General features: G+C 40.4%; 1 protein-coding gene across 4 annotated transcripts in view; it reads left to right on the top strand.

Moving 5' to 3' along the window:
* Positions 1-17,150, top strand: part of LOC139280566 (plasma membrane calcium-transporting ATPase 1-like) — a 145,658-nt gene extending 128,508 nt beyond the window's left edge. For 2 of the 4 annotated variants that reach the window (XM_070900068.1, XM_070900069.1), the window contains exons 15-22: positions 1,268-1,374; positions 1,603-1,794; positions 4,401-4,614; positions 10,727-10,938; positions 11,044-11,151; positions 12,116-12,298; positions 12,644-12,730; positions 15,087-17,150. In XM_070900068.1, the coding sequence (XP_070756169.1) occupies positions 1,268-1,374; positions 1,603-1,794; positions 4,401-4,614; positions 10,727-10,938; positions 11,044-11,151; positions 12,116-12,298; positions 12,644-12,730; positions 15,087-15,401 (1,418 nt within the window). In that variant the 3' untranslated portion in view covers positions 15,402-17,150. Of the gene's footprint in view, positions 1-1,267; positions 1,375-1,602; positions 1,795-4,400; positions 4,615-10,726; positions 10,939-11,043; positions 11,152-12,115; positions 12,299-12,643; positions 12,801-15,086 lie in introns of all 4 variants that reach the window. The other 2 variants (XM_070900071.1, XM_070900070.1) reach the window with 2 other exon arrangements.
* The last annotated feature ends 1,535 nt before the right edge of the window (positions 17,151-18,685 follow it).

The raw sequence follows: 18,685 nt of genomic DNA, 5'->3' as shown, positions 1-18,685 counted from the left end.
CAAGACTGCCACCTAGTGCAAAATATAGGCTGTAGAAAATTTCGGGAGAATGTAGAAGACTTTGAGATGTGTTGAAGAGTAGTAATGCAACCAGCAGGGAAGATGTAGAGCTGTTGAAAGTGCAATTTTGACATTTTCACTCGTGGACTTTATGGCTGATTTTTGTCCACGTGGCTTCCAACATATTGAATGGTGGGAATGGCTAAGTGTCATTAATGTTCTGTCATATCCCCTATCTGCTTTTTCTAATGAGTGCTTTTCCATTTCTGGTGCACTCTTTTCACAATTTCTTCATAAATACTTGAAACTAAAAAATTTGCAGAGCTATGGGGAAAGAGGAAATGAGCTGGGACTAATTAGACAGCTCTCTCAAAGCCAGCATGAGGGGCCTCCTGTGCTGCATCGTTCTGTGATTCTCTTCACAGCCTTTTAAGAGAACTCACAAAGTTAGGAAAGCCCCACCTCCTAACTAACTTTCGTTTTCTCAGTGGGAGGAAATAAATGCCAGGGATTCATTGAATATACTTAAGCTGGAGAAAGACAGATTTTTGAACGATAAGGGAGTTGGGGGTTATGGGGAGCAGACGGGGAAGTGGAGTTGAAGCCATGATATTGAATGGCGGAGCAGGCTCGAGCGGCCAAATGGCTGACTCCTGCTCCTATTATGATTATTAGCACAGTCAGACTGCTGGCTGTACATGCAGAAGATCCTGGAACAGGATGTCACAGGCTGGACAAGCTGAATGACTCCCACTGTACATTTTTATTATTAGCATTCTTACTTTCTCTGTTCTTCCCCCTCCATCTCAAATAGACTTATCCAAGCATAGCAGCTTTGTTGGCTTGTAAATAGCTACAGAAAGTAGGATGGTTTTTCTTGGTTCTATTATTCTTAAAACTGCAGCTCATTTTTTGAAACTTTCCGGTCTGACTGAAGTTGGAAGAGTATATTAATCAGCTGCACTTTGTGGTGACTAAATGGGGGCATATTGTCACGAAACCAGAGCCCGTCCATCTTTCCAGGTTTGCTCAGTAGTTTTAATGAAAATTGTCTAATTCCTATAAAAGTTCACACACGGGTACCTTGCAAAACTGTGGAGTTTGGTGGGTAGAGAGAGAAATATTGTGAACCGGAACTATCGCGTGTTGCATTTCACTGGAATATTTGTCTGGAGTAGTGCTAAGATCAATGAATAGACTGATTTCAAACATTTTCACAAGTTGCATACCTAAAAATATTTCACTCGTGTTGTATTTTCACTTCAAGGCATTATTGATAGCACAGTGTTGGAACGAAGGCAAGTGGTAGCAGTTACTGGTGATGGCACTAATGATGGCCCAGCACTGAAGAAAGCTGATGTTGGATTTGCCATGGTATGTTCTGAAGCTAATTGTGTATTGAATTTCTAAATGGATTATGTTGCAATCTGGTTTTTGTCTTTACCGTTTAGATTTGCTAGCCGTAGTTTAAATAGCTTCATTAAAATATCCAACTTTATACATCTCACCTGAAATTAAAATTCCATAGAACTGTATATGCAATTGAGTGCTATTAATCCCAAGATGCAATGGTTACTTTATCTGTTTCGCCTTCCCTCCCAGGGTATTGCTGGAACAGATGTGGCCAAAGAAGCCTCGGATATTATCCTAACCGATGATAACTTCACGAGCATTGTTAAAGCAGTTATGTGGGGCAGAAATGTGTATGACAGTATCTCAAAGTTTCTCCAGTTCCAGCTTACTGTCAATGTTGTGGCAGTGATTGTGGCATTCACTGGTGCTTGTATTACACAGGTATGTGGACTTTTGTGTCTTTCAACATAGATTTTGATATGTCTCCATGGCAGTCTATACCGAACTGTAGATTCTGAAAACTGTACAAGTGATTAACAATCCATGAATTAATAGTGCATTCATTTGGTACTGGTTAGACTAGTAAATACCACCACTAAGTGATAGCTAGAAGGCATAGGAGCTTTGCTGAGTAAGTGGTCATGTGCCACACAGCTCAGACAGGCAGTGAATCTATTCCTTGGTCTCTGCTAATGTTTTAATGACATGAGCAAGCTGTTTGCATGTCCGGGTGGCCTGGGCTAGCTTTTCTCCGCAAGGAAATGCTACGCTACTTAGTTGAAATGGAAACTCCTCGTCTTGGGAATTTCAACCACAGCCCCAGGTTGTATCACTTCATAAATATGAATGCTCCCATTTTGTAAACACAGCCACTTGTGTTCAAAAATTGCATTTTGCAGTGTTCTGATTTGCAATATAAAACGATGTTCCATTAATAATGCTACTCATTAAAGGGATAACTTTTTATTTCTGTAATATAAACTATTTCAATTCAAAATAAATTTGCAGCCAATTCTCTTTGGCCTCTTGTCCCTTTTCTCCATTATCTTGACCATTTTCTATTTTTTATTTAACTTTTCTTATCTATTTTTAAGCCCTTTTCTATCGTTAAATATTTAACGCCTTATACTGCCCCAAAATCTGCGCTCTTTGCCCATTGTTTAAAAGCCACTCGAACAAATGTTACAACCAGATTGATCTTCGACTTTAAGCAGTCTAATCTAGGAAGTTGATCCGGTAAGCTACGGTTCTAATTCTATGAGCAATCGTCTACCCAGAATAGTAAACTATGTTCAAAGTTAGTGTTTCCTTTCAAAGTCCTTTGTTAATATAGGCTGTAAACATTAAGATTATACTTCTCATTTTGGATGACGAGACCAGTATAGGCTGAACAAAATAAAATCCTAAACATTTACAGCTTGGAAGGCTATTCATCCCATTATGTCTTGAGCCAGCTCTTTACTCCGCAGTCCAATTCTCATCTCACTGCCCTGCTCTCCAGCCCTGTATCATCTGATTTAAATGTTTAGCTCCTTTTCCCTTAAAATATACAGTAATCCCTGTCTCAACCACTTCCTGGCAAAATCTTCCAGCAATTCTCTGCCAAAATAAATTTCTCCTAACTCCCCCCTCTGACTATTTTGAATTGAGCCTTCGTCACTGACTACCCAACTGGAGGAGAGAAAATATTGCCTTCTGCCGATCAAAACTTTAAACTTTTAAAATCAGTTTTGTCCCATTGTCTTGGAGTCTCGCAACTACAGTTTCTAATACTTGGTATCATCCTAATGAATCTTTGTACACACTCTAGGTGTACAAGGCCAATTCTATAATGGCTTTTGCAAAAGCATGATATCCTGATGGGAATATTGCTTTAATTCCATTGATACTCTGCTAATCTTTCTCAATAGTGAATTTAAATGCTTCTAGTGTAAACATTTAACACCAGACCACGCACATGCATATTAACTTTTGCAACCTATTTGTCTGAGCGTGTTCCCGGGGATCAGTTTAAGAGCTGGCTTATGGCTACATTCAGATTGACCGTTTAAAGGTTCCTTGTCCAGAGAGTGAACTGGTTCTGGGCATTGTGCGTGCACTTGTGTATTTCTGGCCTTTGACTATTGGGCAAAATCTGAAATGCCACTGGAATGGATCAGCAATCGCTTGACCTGGTCAGAGGATAAAAACTTTCCTCACTCACCCTTGATTCTCCCCTCTGTATTTCTAGCTTTTGAGGGAGGCCAATGATGATGTAGAGGGCTCATGAATTTGCTGTTTAAGATAGTGTATCCACTCTTTGGCCCATCTCAATCACTGCTTTGATAGCCTTGGGATCTGCAAATGGAGTGAAGGAACGGGACCCACCAGCACTAAAGACCTTCTGGGGCATTTTTACATGATTAATTGTATCTTGCGTTACTGTATAGCAAGAAATCTAGTTAGGCCGATCATTTAGTTTGCTCAACAGCCACTTCTTTAATCAGTCATTCACCAAACTTAATGCTGCCAAAAACACCATTTTGCAGGTTAACTGGTGAAGTTTCCCCCTTTTCTGTTTCCAGTGCTTTATCTGAATTTTGGATATACATGGTTAGTTGAAATCGAAGCGGCCTCTGCATGCTACAATGATCACTCACTCCATCTGGTCCTAGAGATGGGGGCGGGTGCAGATGGGACTCTGGGGGCGAAGGAGTGATTGTGTTCTCATTGAAGAATCTCATTTTGCATCACATTTAACAACGTTTTGATACCCAAATCCCTTTTGCTGTATACATCCTTGTGGTATGTTGCACTTCTCATTGAAGAATTAAAGCTGTACAGGATAACCTGGCGTTCCTGTGAGTTTGCTGACAGATTATTCGTAGTGATAGGAACTAAATTGTTCACTTTCTGAGATTAGCTCTCAGCAGTTTTAATGCAGAACTGCGAAATGCTCGAGGCAATGTATGTTTAAAAAAAAAAATAGTTGCTTCTCAGCACTCTTTACCTAATGTGAATTAAACTGGTTCAAGTATGCTTTTAAAACGTTTTAATGTTTTTTTTAGGATTCCCCTTTGAAGGCTGTGCAGATGCTTTGGGTGAATCTGATCATGGACACATTTGCATCGCTTGCTTTGGCCACTGAACCGCCCACAGAAGCACTGCTGCTGCGGAAACCTTATGGCAGAAATAAACCCCTCGTCTCTCGTACCATGATGAAGAATATCTTGGGTCATGCCGTCTACCAACTTGTTATTATTTTTACACTCTTGTTTGCCGGTAAGCAGAGGATTTAAAACCATATTGGCTTTGTTTTTAATGAACCGTTAAATGTCAGTGTTGACTGATTTACACTTAACTGAAGGAGACTTGGGGTTTTGGTTCGAAAAATATTTTTGTTTGGAATTGCAAATAAAACAATCTGTTTTCACTTAGCTTAGATGTCAAGTATAAACTAAGCTTTTTAAAAATCAGTACCTTAATTGCTTTTGCTAAGATATAAATGCCTGGTTGGTGCTGAGATGGGACTAAAAGCTGACATCCCCCTGGGCCTGATGGCTTTCACCTGAGGGTTCTAAGATGGCTGCAGAGATTGGTTTTGATCTTCCAGATCCTGCACCTGGGCAGGACCGGAACCAATGTCCTGGGGGGAGTGTTTGCTAGTGCTGTTGGGGAGGGGTTAAATTAATATGGCAGGGGGGTGGGAACCTTTGCAGAAAGACAGAGGGAAGTAGAAATGGGGGTCGAAGGAAAGTAAAAGTGGAGGGCAGAGAAACCCAAGGCAAAAATCTCAAAGGGCCACATTACAGCAAAATTCTAAAGGGACAAAGTGTTAAGACAAGCCTGAAAGCTCTGTGCCTCAATGCAAGGAGTATTTGTAATAAGGTGGACAATTTAACTGCACAGGCAGCTATTAACGAATTATATAATTGGGATTACGGAGACATGGCTCCAGGGTGACCAAGGCTGGGAACTCAACATCCAGGGGTATTCAACATTCAGGAAGGATAGACAGAAAGGAAAAGGAGGTGGGGTAGTGTTGCTGGTTCAAGAGGAAATTAACGCAAAAGTAAGGAAGGACATTAGCTTGGATGATCTGGAATCGGAATGGGTAGAGCTGCGGAATACCAAAGGACAGAAAACGCTAGTGGAGTTGTGTAAAGACCACCAAACAGTAGTAGTGAGGTTGGGGACAGCATCAATCAAGAAATTGGAGATGTGTGCAATAAAGTTACAGCAGTTATTATGGGCGACTTTAATCTACATATAGATTGGGCTAACCAAACTGGTAGCAATACGGTGGAGAAGGATTTCCTGGAGTGTATTAGGGATGGTTTTCTACACCAATATATTGAGGAACCAACTAGAAGGCTGGCCATCCTAGACTGATGTGTAATGAGAAAGGACTAATTAGCAATCTTGTGCGAGGCCCCTTGGGGAAGAGTGACCATAATATGGTAGAATTCTTTATTAAGATGGAGGGTGACAGTTAATTCAGAGACTAGGGTTCTGAACTTAAGGAAAGGTAACTTCGATGGTATGAGATGTGAATTGGCTAGAATAGACTGGCGAATGATACTTAAAGGGTTGACGGTGGATAAGCAATGGCAAACATTTAAAGATCACATGGATGAACTTCAACAATTGTACATCCCTGTCTGGAGTAAAAATAAAACTGGGAAGGTGGCTCAACCGTGGCTAACAAGGGAAATTAAGGATAGTGTTAAATCCAAGGAAGAGGCATATAAATTGGCCAGAAAAAGCAGCAAACCTGAACTGGGAGAAATTTAGAATTCAGCAGAGCAGGACAAAGGAGGGGGAAAATAGAGAGTATGAGAGGAAGCTTGCTGGGAACATTAAAAACTGATTGCAAAAGCTTCTATAGATATGTGAAGGGAAAAAGATTAGTGAAGACAAATGTAGCTTTTATGTTCTAAACCCTTCTGCTGAATTCTAAATGTCTCCCAGTCCCCTGGTTGGCTGCTTTTTCTGGACAATTTATATGCAGTCAGAATCGGGTGAATTTATAATGGGGAACAAAGAAATGGCAGACCAATTGAACAAATACTTCGGTTCTGTCTTCACGAAGGAAGACACAAATAATCTTCCGGAAATACTAGGGGTCTGAGGGTCTAGCGAGAAGGAGGAACTGAAGGATATCCTTATTAGTCAGGAAATTGTGTTGAGGAAATTGATGGGATTGAAGGCCAATAAATCCCCAGGGCCTGATGGTCTGCATCCCAGAGTACTTAAATAGTGGATGCATTGGTGATCATTTTCCAACAGTCTATCTGCTCTGGATCAGTTCCTATGGACTGGAGGGTAGCTAATGTACCACTTTTTATTTTAAAAAGAGTGAGAAAACGGGGATCAATGACCGCTTAGCCTGACATCAGTAGTGGAGAAAATGTTGGAATCAAGTATTAAATATGAAAAAGCAGCACATATGGAAAGCAGTGACAGGATCGGTCCAAGTCAGCATGGATTTATGAAGGGGAAATCATGCTTGACACATCTAGAATTTTTTGAGGATGTAACTAGTAGAGTAGACAAGGGAGAACCAGTGATGTGGTGTATTTGGACTTTCAAAAGGCTTTTGACGAGGTCCCACACGAGATTGATGTGCAAACTTAAAGCACATGGTATTGGGGGTAATATATTGGGGATAATATACTGACGTGGATAGAGAACTGGTTGGCAGACAGGAAGCAGAGTCAGGATAAACAGTCCTTTTCAGAATGGCAGGCAGTGACAGGCTCCGAGCTGAAACCCCAGCTATTCACAATGTACATTAATTTAGATGAAGGAATTTAGTGCAATATTTTGCAAAAGTTTGCAGATGACACTAAGCTGAGTGGCGCTGTGAGGAGGCTGCAGGGTGACTTTGACAGGTTAGGTGAGTGGGCAAATGCATGGCAGATGCAGTATAATGTGGATAAATGTGAGGTTATCCACTTTGGTGGCAAAAGCATGCAGGCAGAATATTATCAATGGTGGCAGATTAGGAAAAGGGGAGGTGCAATGAGACCTGGGTGTCATGGTACATCAGTCATTGAAAGTTGGCATGCAGGTTCAGCAGGCAGTGAAGGCAAATGGCATAAGAACATAAGAATTAGGAACAGGAGTAGGCCATCTAGCCCCTCGAGCCTGCTCCGCCATTCAACAAGATCATGGCTGATCTGGCCGTGGATTCAGCTCCACTTACCCGCCCGCTCCCCGTAACCCTTAATTCCCTATAACCTTTAATTCCCTTATTGGTTAAAAATCTATCTCTCTGTGACTTGAATACATTCAATGAGCTAGCCTCATCTGCTTTCCCTGGGCAGAGAATTCCACAGATTCACAACCCTCTGGGAGAAGAAATTCCTTCTCAACTAGGTTTTAAATTGGCTCCCCTGTATTTTGAGGCTGTGCCCCCTAGTTCTAGTCTCCCCAATCAGTGGAAACAACCTCTCTGCCTCTATCTTGTCTATCCCTTTCATTATTTTTAATGTTTCTATAAGATCACCCCTCATCCTTCTGAACTCAGATTGAGTAGACTGGGTCTTTACTCGATCATCAGGTAACCCCCTCATCTCTGGAATCAGCCTAGTGAATCGTCTCTCTACCCCCTCCAAAGCTAGTATATCCTTCCTTAAGTAAGGTGACCAAAACTGCACGCAGTACTCCAGGTGTGGCCTCACCAATACCCTGTACAGTTGCAGTAGGACCTCCCTGCTTTTGTACTCCATCCCTCACAATGAAGGCCAACATTCCATTCGCCTTCCTGATTACCTGCAAACTAACTTTTTGGGATTCATGCACAAGGACCCCCAGGTCCCTCTGCACCTCAGCATGTTGTAATTTCTCCCCATTCAAATAATATTCCCTTTTACTGTTTTGTTTTTTTTTCCCCCCAAAGTGGATGACCTCACATTTTACGACATTGTATTCCATCTGCCAAACCTTAGCCCATTCGCTTAACCTATCTAAATCTCTTTGCATGTTGGCCTACATAGCTAGGAGATTTGAGTATAGGAGCAGGGAGGTCTTACTGCAGTTGTACAGAGCCTTGGTAAGGCCTCACCTGGAATATTGTGTTCAGTCTGAGGAAGGACATTCTTGCTATTGAGGGAGTGCAGCGAAGGTTCACCAGACTGATTCCCGGATGGTCGGACTGACATATGAGGAGAGACTGGATCGACTGGGCCTGCATTCACTAGAGTTTAGAAGAATGAGAGGGGATCTCATAGAAACATAAAATTCTGACGGGACTGGACAGGTTAGATGCGGGATGAATGTTCCCGATGTTGGGCAAGTCCAGAACCAGGGGTCAAAGTGTAAGGATAAAGGGTAAGCCATTTAGGACTGAGATGAGGGGAACTTCAGAGTTGTTGATCTGTGGAATTGTCTACCGCAGAGTTGTTGATGCCAGTTCGTTAGATATATTCAAGAGGGAGTTACATATGGCCCTTTCGACTAAAGGGATCAAGGGGTATGGTGAGAAAGCAGGAAAGGGGTACTGAGCTGAATGATCAGCCATGAACTCATTGAATGGCGGTGCAGGCTCGAAGGGCCGAATGGCCTATTCCTGCACCTATTTTCTATGTTTGTTTCTATTTCCCTAGATTCTAGACCGGTCCCATAAGGTGGCAAATGTAGCCCCGCTACTCAAGAAAGGAGGGAGAGAGAAAACGGGGAACTCTAGGCCAGTTAGCCTAACATCAATAGTAAGGAAATTGCTACGAGATATTATTAGGCATTTGGTAAGACGGCACTTAAACTCTGCCTACATCATGATTTTCTAAGGGAAATTGTTTGATAAATCTTAGTATTACAAGGGTGTAACTAGCAGGGTAGATGATGGGGAACCTGTGGATGTAGTATATTTAGATTTTCAAAATAGTGCCACACAGGTTGCACAAGATTAGTGCTCATAGGATTGGGGTAATACATTAGCATGGATTGAGGGTTGGTTAACGGACAGAAAACAGCAGGAATAAGCAGGTTAATTTCGGGCTGGTGGTGTGCTGAAAGGATCAGTGCTGGGGCCTCAGTTATTTACGATAAGTTATTTACAATCAATGAATTGGATGAGGGGACCATGTATAAAATATCCAAGTTTGCTGACTATACAAAGCTAGGTGGGAAAATAAGCTGGGAGTAGGACGCAGAGAGGCTGCAAAAGGATATTGACATGTTAAGTGAGTGGGCAAGAAGGTGGCAGATGGAGTATAATTTGGGGTAATGTGAAATTATCCACTTGGTGGGAAGAATAGAAAAGTAGAATATTTTTTTTATACAAGGAGAGACGAGGAAATGTTGGTACGCAGGGGGATTTAGGTGTCCTTGTACACATCAGTTAACGTGCAGGTATAGTAAGCAATTGGGAAGGAAAATAGTATGTTGGCCTTTATTGCAAGGGGATTGGTGTATGAGTAAGCAAGTCTTCCTCCAATTATAGGGCCCTGGTGAGACCACACCTGGAGAACTGTGCACAGTTTGGGTCTCCTTACCTAAGGAAGGATATATTTGCCTTGGAGGTGGTGCAATAAAGATTCACTGGATTGATTCTGGGATAAGAAGGCTCTCATGAGGACAGAGTAGAATGGGCCTATATTCTCTGGAGTTTAGAAGAATGAGAGGTGATCTCCTTGAACCATATAAAATCCTTAGAGGGCGTAACTGCTTAGTTGGGCAGTTTCCCTTAGCTGCAGAGTTTAGAACTGGAGGGTTATAGTCTGGGGTTAAGGGGTCAGCCATTTAGGACTGATGATAAATGTCTTCACTCAGAGGGTGGTGAATCTTTGGAATCCTGTACCCCAGAGAGCTGTGGATGCTCAGTCGTTGAGTATATTCAAGACTGAGGTCAATAGATTTTTGGGCACTAGGGGAATCAAGGATGAGGATTCTGTGGAAAAGTGGAGTTGAGGTAGATGATCAGTCCTGATCTTACTGAATAGCAGAGCAGGCTCAAGGGGCTGTTTGGCCTACTCCTGAGATCCAGTGCCATAATTTCAGCATACTTTGAATCCACATAGATTGAGGGCCCACTCCATTTACACTAGCTTAGGGAGCTTTTTAAAAAAAAAAAATTCTGCTGAAATGCCCAAGTTTCTTGTGCATGTACCGTTTTAAACTGTATGTAGCATGATTAACAATGGTAGATTGAATGACCATCATTCTATTCGATAAGTGCAAATGGGAAGTAGCTCAAAGGTGTGTAAATTTTGCAGATGACAGCAAAATGGGAATAATGAATGATTAACAGTGTGCACAAATTCAGGAGGATTAACACTCAATTATTGTGTGCTTGGAGTTCTGCAAATAGTGACATTTCCTGATCATTATATACTGGAGTAATCCGGTCTTGGAAAAACATTTCAAATGTAACTTTTTATACTTGATTCAGGTGAAATAATATTTGATGTTGATAATGGACGAAATGCTCCTCTTCATGCACCCCCTTCAGAACACTACACAATTGTATTTAATACATTTGTTATGATGCAGTTATTTAATGAAGTGAATGCTCGCAAAATTCATGGTGAAAGGAACGTTTTTGATGGAATTTTCAACAATTTAATATTTTGTACCATTGTATTTGGAACATTTCTCATACAGGTAAGTGACCATTTTGACAAGCTAGTCCTTGATGTAGCAGTTTCCTTTCAATGTTGCACTGGGTTTTTTTGGTTGCAATACATTTTAAATCCATTGTTTTTCCAGATTGTCATTATTCAATTTGGTGGGAAGCCATTTAGCTGTACTAAGCTAACAGCTGATCAGTGGTTATGGTGTATTTTTCTGGGAATGGGAACACTACTCTGGGGCCAGGTAAGCATTTTAGTTTTGGAAAACTTGTTTACTTTAACCTTGCATTTAGAATAGGAAGAGAGATTTTTGCAGAGGAATACAAACTTTGTTTTCAACATAACCAAGTTACCAGTGGGAAAATAGCATGTATTTTTATAACATCTGTGATATCATGGTGACAGTCAGCCATACAACATTCCCTGTCCTTATCCTGCTTTTCGTCAAAGCAAAACCGAGTAGTCGAGGTGTGTGTTGGCCTGATTCAGTAGATTGTGCTGCTGCACTGAGCTTTGCTCTTGAGTCTTAATTGCACTAAGCCTAGCTCGGGTCACTTTACAAGGTCTGGACTCTAATTTATGGATTTTTCTTGCTCTGGTGTTCTGTAGCTAATTCCTTCAATGTTGGATAACCCTAGCATTGGTTAAGTGATTTAACCATTAAAGATTGTGATGCCCACCAAATTAACCGCCATTTGTGAGTGGAGCTTGGAACAAACACTGCCAAACTTTGTTATAAGTTGTCTCCGGGAAATGACTATGTATTTAAAAACTGCCAAGTTTGTAATGGATGTACTGTACAATCGATTTAGTGTTCAGTACTTTCTGAAGTTTTAGCTGAACAAAATAGCATGAATTCTAATTACATGTTTGATTACATGCAAATCTCCAGATTTAAAATCTGACCATTCGTCTGGGTAAACAAATCTTCAAATAGAATAATGAAACTGAAGAGGATAATGGGAGAGGTGGAAATAGACAATTTTGATGTTTATAATGTGAAACATTAGTTTTTTGGGATGTTCAAATTTGCAGATGGTGGATATACTAATGATTTAAAATAGACACTGCAAATTAAATAAATTAGCTTTTAAGACTTGTAGGATTTTCTGAATAAACTATTTTGAATTTCTACACCATGTAAAGGTTGAGTTGTAAAGTTTAAGTGAAATTCAGTAGTCCACTTGAAACAAGTGTCTCTGTTACAGGTCATTGCTTCAATTCCAACAAGCCGCTTAAAGTTCCTCAAAGAAGCTGGTCTTGGCACACAAAAGGAAGAGATTCCGGAGGAAGAGTTGGAAGAGGATATTGAAGAAATTGACCATGCAGAGAGAGAATTGCGCCATGGTCAGATCTTGTGGTTCAGAGGTCTGAACAGAATACAGACTCAGGTATAAATGCAGTATTTAACCACCCTTTTTTAATATTGGAAGAGGCCTCTGCCACGACTGCCCCAGACTACTTTGCTTTTTATTAACTGTAACTCTACTGCTATTCTGTAAACTCTTGCCTTTTAATTATAATTTCTGCTCTTGTGTATTCTAGATCGGATGGTTCTCTCTCTCTCCCCTCTCTCTCTCTCCTCTCTCTCTCTCTCTCTCTCTCTCCCCCTCTCTCTCTCTCTCTCTCTCCTCTCTCTCTCTCTCTCTCTCTCTCTCTCTCTCTCTCTCTCTCTCTCTCTCTCTCTCTCTCTCTCTCTCGATGAACAAGCTGTCACAGTCTCTGGTTCCTTGCAGATGGATGTAGTGAATGCTTTCCAGACTGGAACTTCCTTTCAGGGAGCTCTAAGGCGGCAACCTTCCATCGCCAGCCAGCACCATGATGTAACAAATGTTTCTACCCCTACACATGTAGTGTTTACTGCTGCCACTACTACTACTACTACTGTGGGGTGTGAGTTTATTTCTTAGTGCATGAAATTAACATTTCCTGAACCACATGCCTAACCTTTCTCATTTTCTCCCTTAGTACCCTCCAAACCTCATTGTTTCAGTCTGTTCATGCAGCCTTTCTTAAAACGTGGTCACCAAGTCTTCAGGTTTTATTTTTTTTTTTGAGGGCTAGAGAAGTCGTGAAACTTGCAACAAAAACAAACCTATGAAGGCTGAGCCTGTACCTGCCAAATTTCTTTATAATTAGGTTTCTTAGTTCAGATTAAGATTCAAAAGAGCCTGTGGAAATGTTTGAGTATACGCTCATATTTAGAGATTCTTCCTTCCTTCTCTGCAATGTACAAAGTACCATTTTTTTGACATCCATAATACATTGTTTTACTTGACATTAACTTTACCGGTTTTCATCTCGAGCTAAATTGCATCTGATTCAGAAAGCTGGACTGTGGATGGTGCATGCTTTCTCTTTCTAGGTCTACACCTTTCTGTTACAGCAGCAAGAGGGCTATCTGATCTCGTGAGCATCTTTTCATAGCATTTAACGTGTCTGTGAAACTCTGTTCCTGTAGTTTCTTTCCTTATACCTTATGTGCCTGAGTTATTAAACCACATGAGCATTATAGTGAAAAATACTGCACAAACCAACAAAACATAGATCAAAGTGATGCCATCATGCATTATACACATTTTTGGATCTATAGTACTTCAGAATTTCAAAGCTAAATCAGATTGACCATATTTTTGGATTGCATTGACCTTTTAAGGTGTCGGGCTGCATGTGTTTCTTCTGACCTAGCTTTGTTTGTATTACAATATTCCATTATTGTGTATCAGTCGAATATTGTGTCCCAGGTAGAAGCAAACTATATGTTGAATGGAATTGTGCTTGCCGTGTAATTGTCAAGCATCCTGAGTCCTGCAATGTAGTCTGGCTGGTGATTCTTTCATTTCCTAAATGTGTATTGTCAATTATTCAGTGCTTAATGTTGGACATGTTTGAGGCTGCTCTGTAGATCACTTGCCAACAGAAAGTGTCAATCCCGGTCTGAAATGTGCCATTTGTGTTGACTTACCTGGGACTGGGATTGGAATCCAGAATCCATCCTGGCTGTGAGGTTTCGGAAATGAATTTGTGTAGTTTCGAACTAGTTCCTTGTGTATCTGAGCACAATGAAAATTGGCAATCTTGGGGCGCAGTGGGGGGAGGAGCACAAAAGAAATGGGGAATGTCTCATTAGTGCAGTAGCAGATACTATGAAAAGGTTAAGAGGCAGTGTCCGGAAAGAGCAGAGCAAAGCTCATCATCCGTACCAGCAGCCCTCCCTTTGCTCAAGTTCTATGCTTGATGGAATAATCCTGGCTTTTCACATGTTTGACAATGCTTATATAAATTTATTTGAATTGCAGGTTAATGCAATCATTGTTTCTCCTACGTTGCCCATTTTGAATATACTTTCTCTAGTCTCCTGGCCCGGTAGGTGATAATCCCACTAGGATGAGGACAGGAATAGCAGAGGGTGACTATTGGTGGCCTTTTCAAGGAAAACATAACTGCATTACAAGTGCTATATAAATGGGAATTGGTCATTCTGCTTTCTGCAGCAGTACATCAGAATTCAAATAGCAAATCTGGTGCAAAAATGAGAACACTGAATCATATATTGTGCATGAAATGTCTCTCCTATTAAGTCGGTGTGTGTATCTATCGGTCTCCCCGCCCCCCAGACCCCCACCTTACAATTAATACCATGTTGGACTGCTTTACATATTGTGCAGATGGGATTGGGCATATACTTGAACATTTACACAGGTCACTACATAGGGTTTTTGCATGTCTTGTTTTAATGCTATGTTTATCTTAGGCTTGGCTTTTTATCCATAGTCAGTGCCATCCTAATCCCATGCATGAGGTGATCCTGTTTTGTAGCTCTTGTTTTGCATTTTTATAATCTTGATCTCCAAGAAAGTGAGGTACACGAATGTTTGGAGCTGGTAAGTATTGATGCATTGACTGCTGCTTTGTTTGTATTTTATGGTACATCGGCTTAAATGCTTACACCAAGGTGACATGCTTTGTTTCTAAATTTATTTACCGTTCTAAAATGTCTTACAAGTTTTTTTCCAGTTCCTCAAGCTTCCACTGCATTCTGCACGATACCGATTTCACGTGTGTTGCTATGTAACTGTGGATTTCAACTCACAATACAGCTTAATCATGCCTTAACATTATCAGATCCATCCATGTCACTTTGTCCAACAACTGACACCGTGCCTATTTTTCTTACAGCTCCGAGTGGTGAATGCATTCCGTAGTTCCTTGTATGAAGGATTAGAGAAACCAGAATCTCGCAGCTCGATCCACAACTTTATGACCCATCCAGAATTTACAATAGAAGATTCAGACACTCACATCCCTCTTATTGATGAAAGTGATGCTGAAGAAGAAGCACCGACAAAAATTGATTCCTCGCCTAGATCATCTCTCAATGAAAACAACAACGCTGTTGACAGTGGGATCCATCTTACAACCGACACAACAAGCAAGTCTGCTACCTCTTCAACCCCAGGAAGCCCGCTGCATAGTCTGGAAACGTGTCTCTAGTGCAAGCAGAATGTTAACACACTAGGTCTAGTGAGCTACAAGAAGGAAAAAATTGGGTCCTTTTACACTGTGTGATTGACAAGATATTCTTGTCTTGGACTTCAGCTGAAGACACACCAAGAATGTAGATACTTTAAGCTTTCTGCCAGACTAAGGGTGCTTTTGGAACTCAAATGACACACAAACCTGGTATCAAAATGACTTGCTTTGAGGATTCGTTCTGTTACAGAGGATGAAAAATCAACTTTAAGAATTGTCCTGAGCAGTGTGTTAGCTGAACATTTAGTTTTTCTTGATTTCTGGATGGTGTTTTTTGGCCCTGGCTCATTGATACTTTAATTTCTGCTACTTGGCTGTTAATATTTTGAATTATTTATGTTCTAAATGATGCAGTTCTGTTTACAAGGTTTGTAGATACTTCTGTTTGTAGGTAGGCTTCCTGACCCATGATGGAGAGAAACGAATCCTTCAAATACTACTGTATTTTCAGGAAAAGGGTGTTTCTATTGAAACTGTACTAAATATGCCTGTGATTTACTTTGTTAAATATTGTAGATAAAAAGCTAATACTTGTAGCCAAATAGATAACACTACTAAAAATGCTGAAGTATTGTAACAGTACTTTCCCAGTGAAGCCCCAAAATATTTACACGGATTTTTCAAATGATTGTTTCAGAATCTAGTTTCTCAGGTTTCTGGGAAATGAACTGCATAAAGATTTTTTTCCTCACGGCTAAGTAAAGGGTGAAAAGTTAAGTGGAAGAATACATCCATGTATAATGAGATGCTTCAGAGTATTTGTCAACTCATCAAATGGATTAAATCAAATGCATCATAACTGAAGTCTATCTGTTTGTCCTTAGATATTGGCGTAGACTTGGTCAGATGTGAGAGAATTGTTTTTTTCCTCTAGGAAAATTTTAGGCTTTTTTTCTTTCAGCATAAGGGCTGTTGGAATTTTTGAAAATCTATTGATATGTAGTGTACTTTGTTTCCTTGACACTTAATGGTTTAAATAAGCGTCTCCCTCTATTTAGCCAATTGTGCTTTTCTTCTGCCTTTTTGGGTATACGAGAAAATCTGGAAAAACACCACACTGCATCATGTACTTGATTTCAAAGTGGAAACAGTATATCATGGTTTTAACTGAAGAGGCTGGGGTATCATGCAGGCTTGATGTATGCTACTGAACCATTCAGTGTGCAATGGTACATTTCTGATCAACTCAAACTTTCTGGAATGATTTGGGGTGGGGTGAGATGATTTGCAAGGATTCGTAACACATTGCGGCATACCTTGGGCAGGGAAACTCTGTTCTAAACTGCTTGTGTTGCAGTACAGTCATTGTTTCTACACCTGCCTGTAGATTACTGTAAATAGAGATGGTGAACTCTCCATCTGCTCGATATTAAGCTTTCACAAGACCTCCTAAAATTGAGTACAATTTTTTGAGATGTAATACATCTGTTATAGAAAAGGGTTCTATTTTTATCTTAACATTTGGGAGTGGCGAACTTGAGCATCACAAACTGTACAGCTGGATATTCTGTTGAATTGTAAATTTCCCATTTCCCATGTGTCGAAAGTACTTTTGTAGCTTTGAAAAATAATTGGAACATCTAGGGGATAAAGTCCAGTGGACTAGGCTTTGTCCATTTTGACCAGTCGTCATAATTTCTATATATTACTAATGCCAGCTGAGTGTCAATTTTGGAACCAAATTATTAAATGTTTAAAAAAAAAACACAACTAATGCATGTCAGATTTTCCTTGTGTCAGGTGTGTTTTAATTTAACTTGTACCAAAAGTGTGTGTGTGTGGCATATTGTACTGTAATGGCAATCTTTGGATAAATGATCACAGGAATAATTTGCTTTCATAAATAGCAGTTTCTGGAATGGAAATCCATATTGCCCTTGGACAGTTTTCCTGAAAATATTATCCTTGTATAATATATATTCCTGGAACTATCTGATAGCTGGATATATAGCTAATATTGAGTTCAATCAAGATTCAATTATCTGTTGCAACATTTGTGCAAGTCGTATCTAAAAAGCTGCTTGCCTTGTGCTGAGATGTTGGGTGTTGAGTATTGTACAACTATCTTCAAAAAAAAGTGCCCGTTAGTTGACTAACTTGCACCAAGTCCTGTTCACCCATCACTCCTGTGTGCTCACTGACCTACACTGGCTCCTGGTCTGGCTACGCCTCTTAAAATTCTCATCCTTATATTCCAATCCCTCCATGGCCTCGCCCTTGCTCCTCTCTCTAATGTCCTCCAGCCTGACAACTCTCCAAGATCTCTCTGCTTCTCCAATTCTGGCCTCTTGTGCATCCCTGATTTTCATCGCTGTGCTGTTGGCACCCGCTCCAGGCCCCAAGCTCTGGAATTCCCTCCCTAAACCTTGGCCTCTAGCGCTCTCCTTGTTTAAGTTGCTCCTTAAAACCTACCTCAGACTAAGCTTTTGGTCTTGTGACTTTATTTTTCTGACGTGGTGTCAAATTTTGTCTGATCATGCTCCTGCGAAACACTGGGATGTTTTTACTACATTAAAGGCGCTATAGAAATGCAAGTTTGTTGCCTTTTGGTTGCTCGGGTAGTGTCTGATTTGATACAAACTCATTTCTCAATCATTTTAAAATCTGTTTCTTGATCTGTCACATGACCAAACTGTACACCTCTTGTACCATCCATACTGTCTCTTATCCACTAACTCAGCTGCACAACTTCACTGTGCTCATTGCTAAGCTAGTTGTACTGATCAGTTTACTCAGTAAAACTGGAATGCAATTGGTTTGAAATTTCCAATAACTTATATATCCTTGAATGTGATTAATTGACACGGTAAGGTATATGGCAGACATGCATGGGAAAACTATGCAATGCTTAACTTGGATTTTAAAATTTTCCCTGGATAAATTCAGAATGAAGTTATTGTATACTACAGACAAGAGTTCGCTCAGGATAGACTGTCCCATCCTTTCCAGATATCTCATTTTTATTGGGTACGTGGTCCTCTGCATGTGCTAATTAGAGATCATTCACTGGTTCTAATATTGGCCTATCCAAAATAAAAGTTTGGTTTTAATTTATTAAGCTGTCAGCTGATTTTGAAACTAGGAATCTGTCCTAATTCAGAACAATTGTACAAATTCTTAACGTTGTACAAAAGCAGTGTAATGCAATATGGATGCACTCAGTGCTATATAGGCAAAAATAGTAACTTGCATACTTCAAAATCCCACAAAGCAAAATGAATTGTCAGAGAACCAGTTGATGCAGA

The sequence above is a fragment of the Pristiophorus japonicus genome, chromosome 15 (genome assembly GCF_044704955.1).
Source record: "Pristiophorus japonicus isolate sPriJap1 chromosome 15, sPriJap1.hap1, whole genome shotgun sequence".
In the NCBI taxonomy this organism is placed as follows: domain Eukaryota; kingdom Metazoa; phylum Chordata; class Chondrichthyes; family Pristiophoridae; genus Pristiophorus; species Pristiophorus japonicus.
This window is presented reverse-complemented; position numbering and strand designations above follow the sequence as displayed.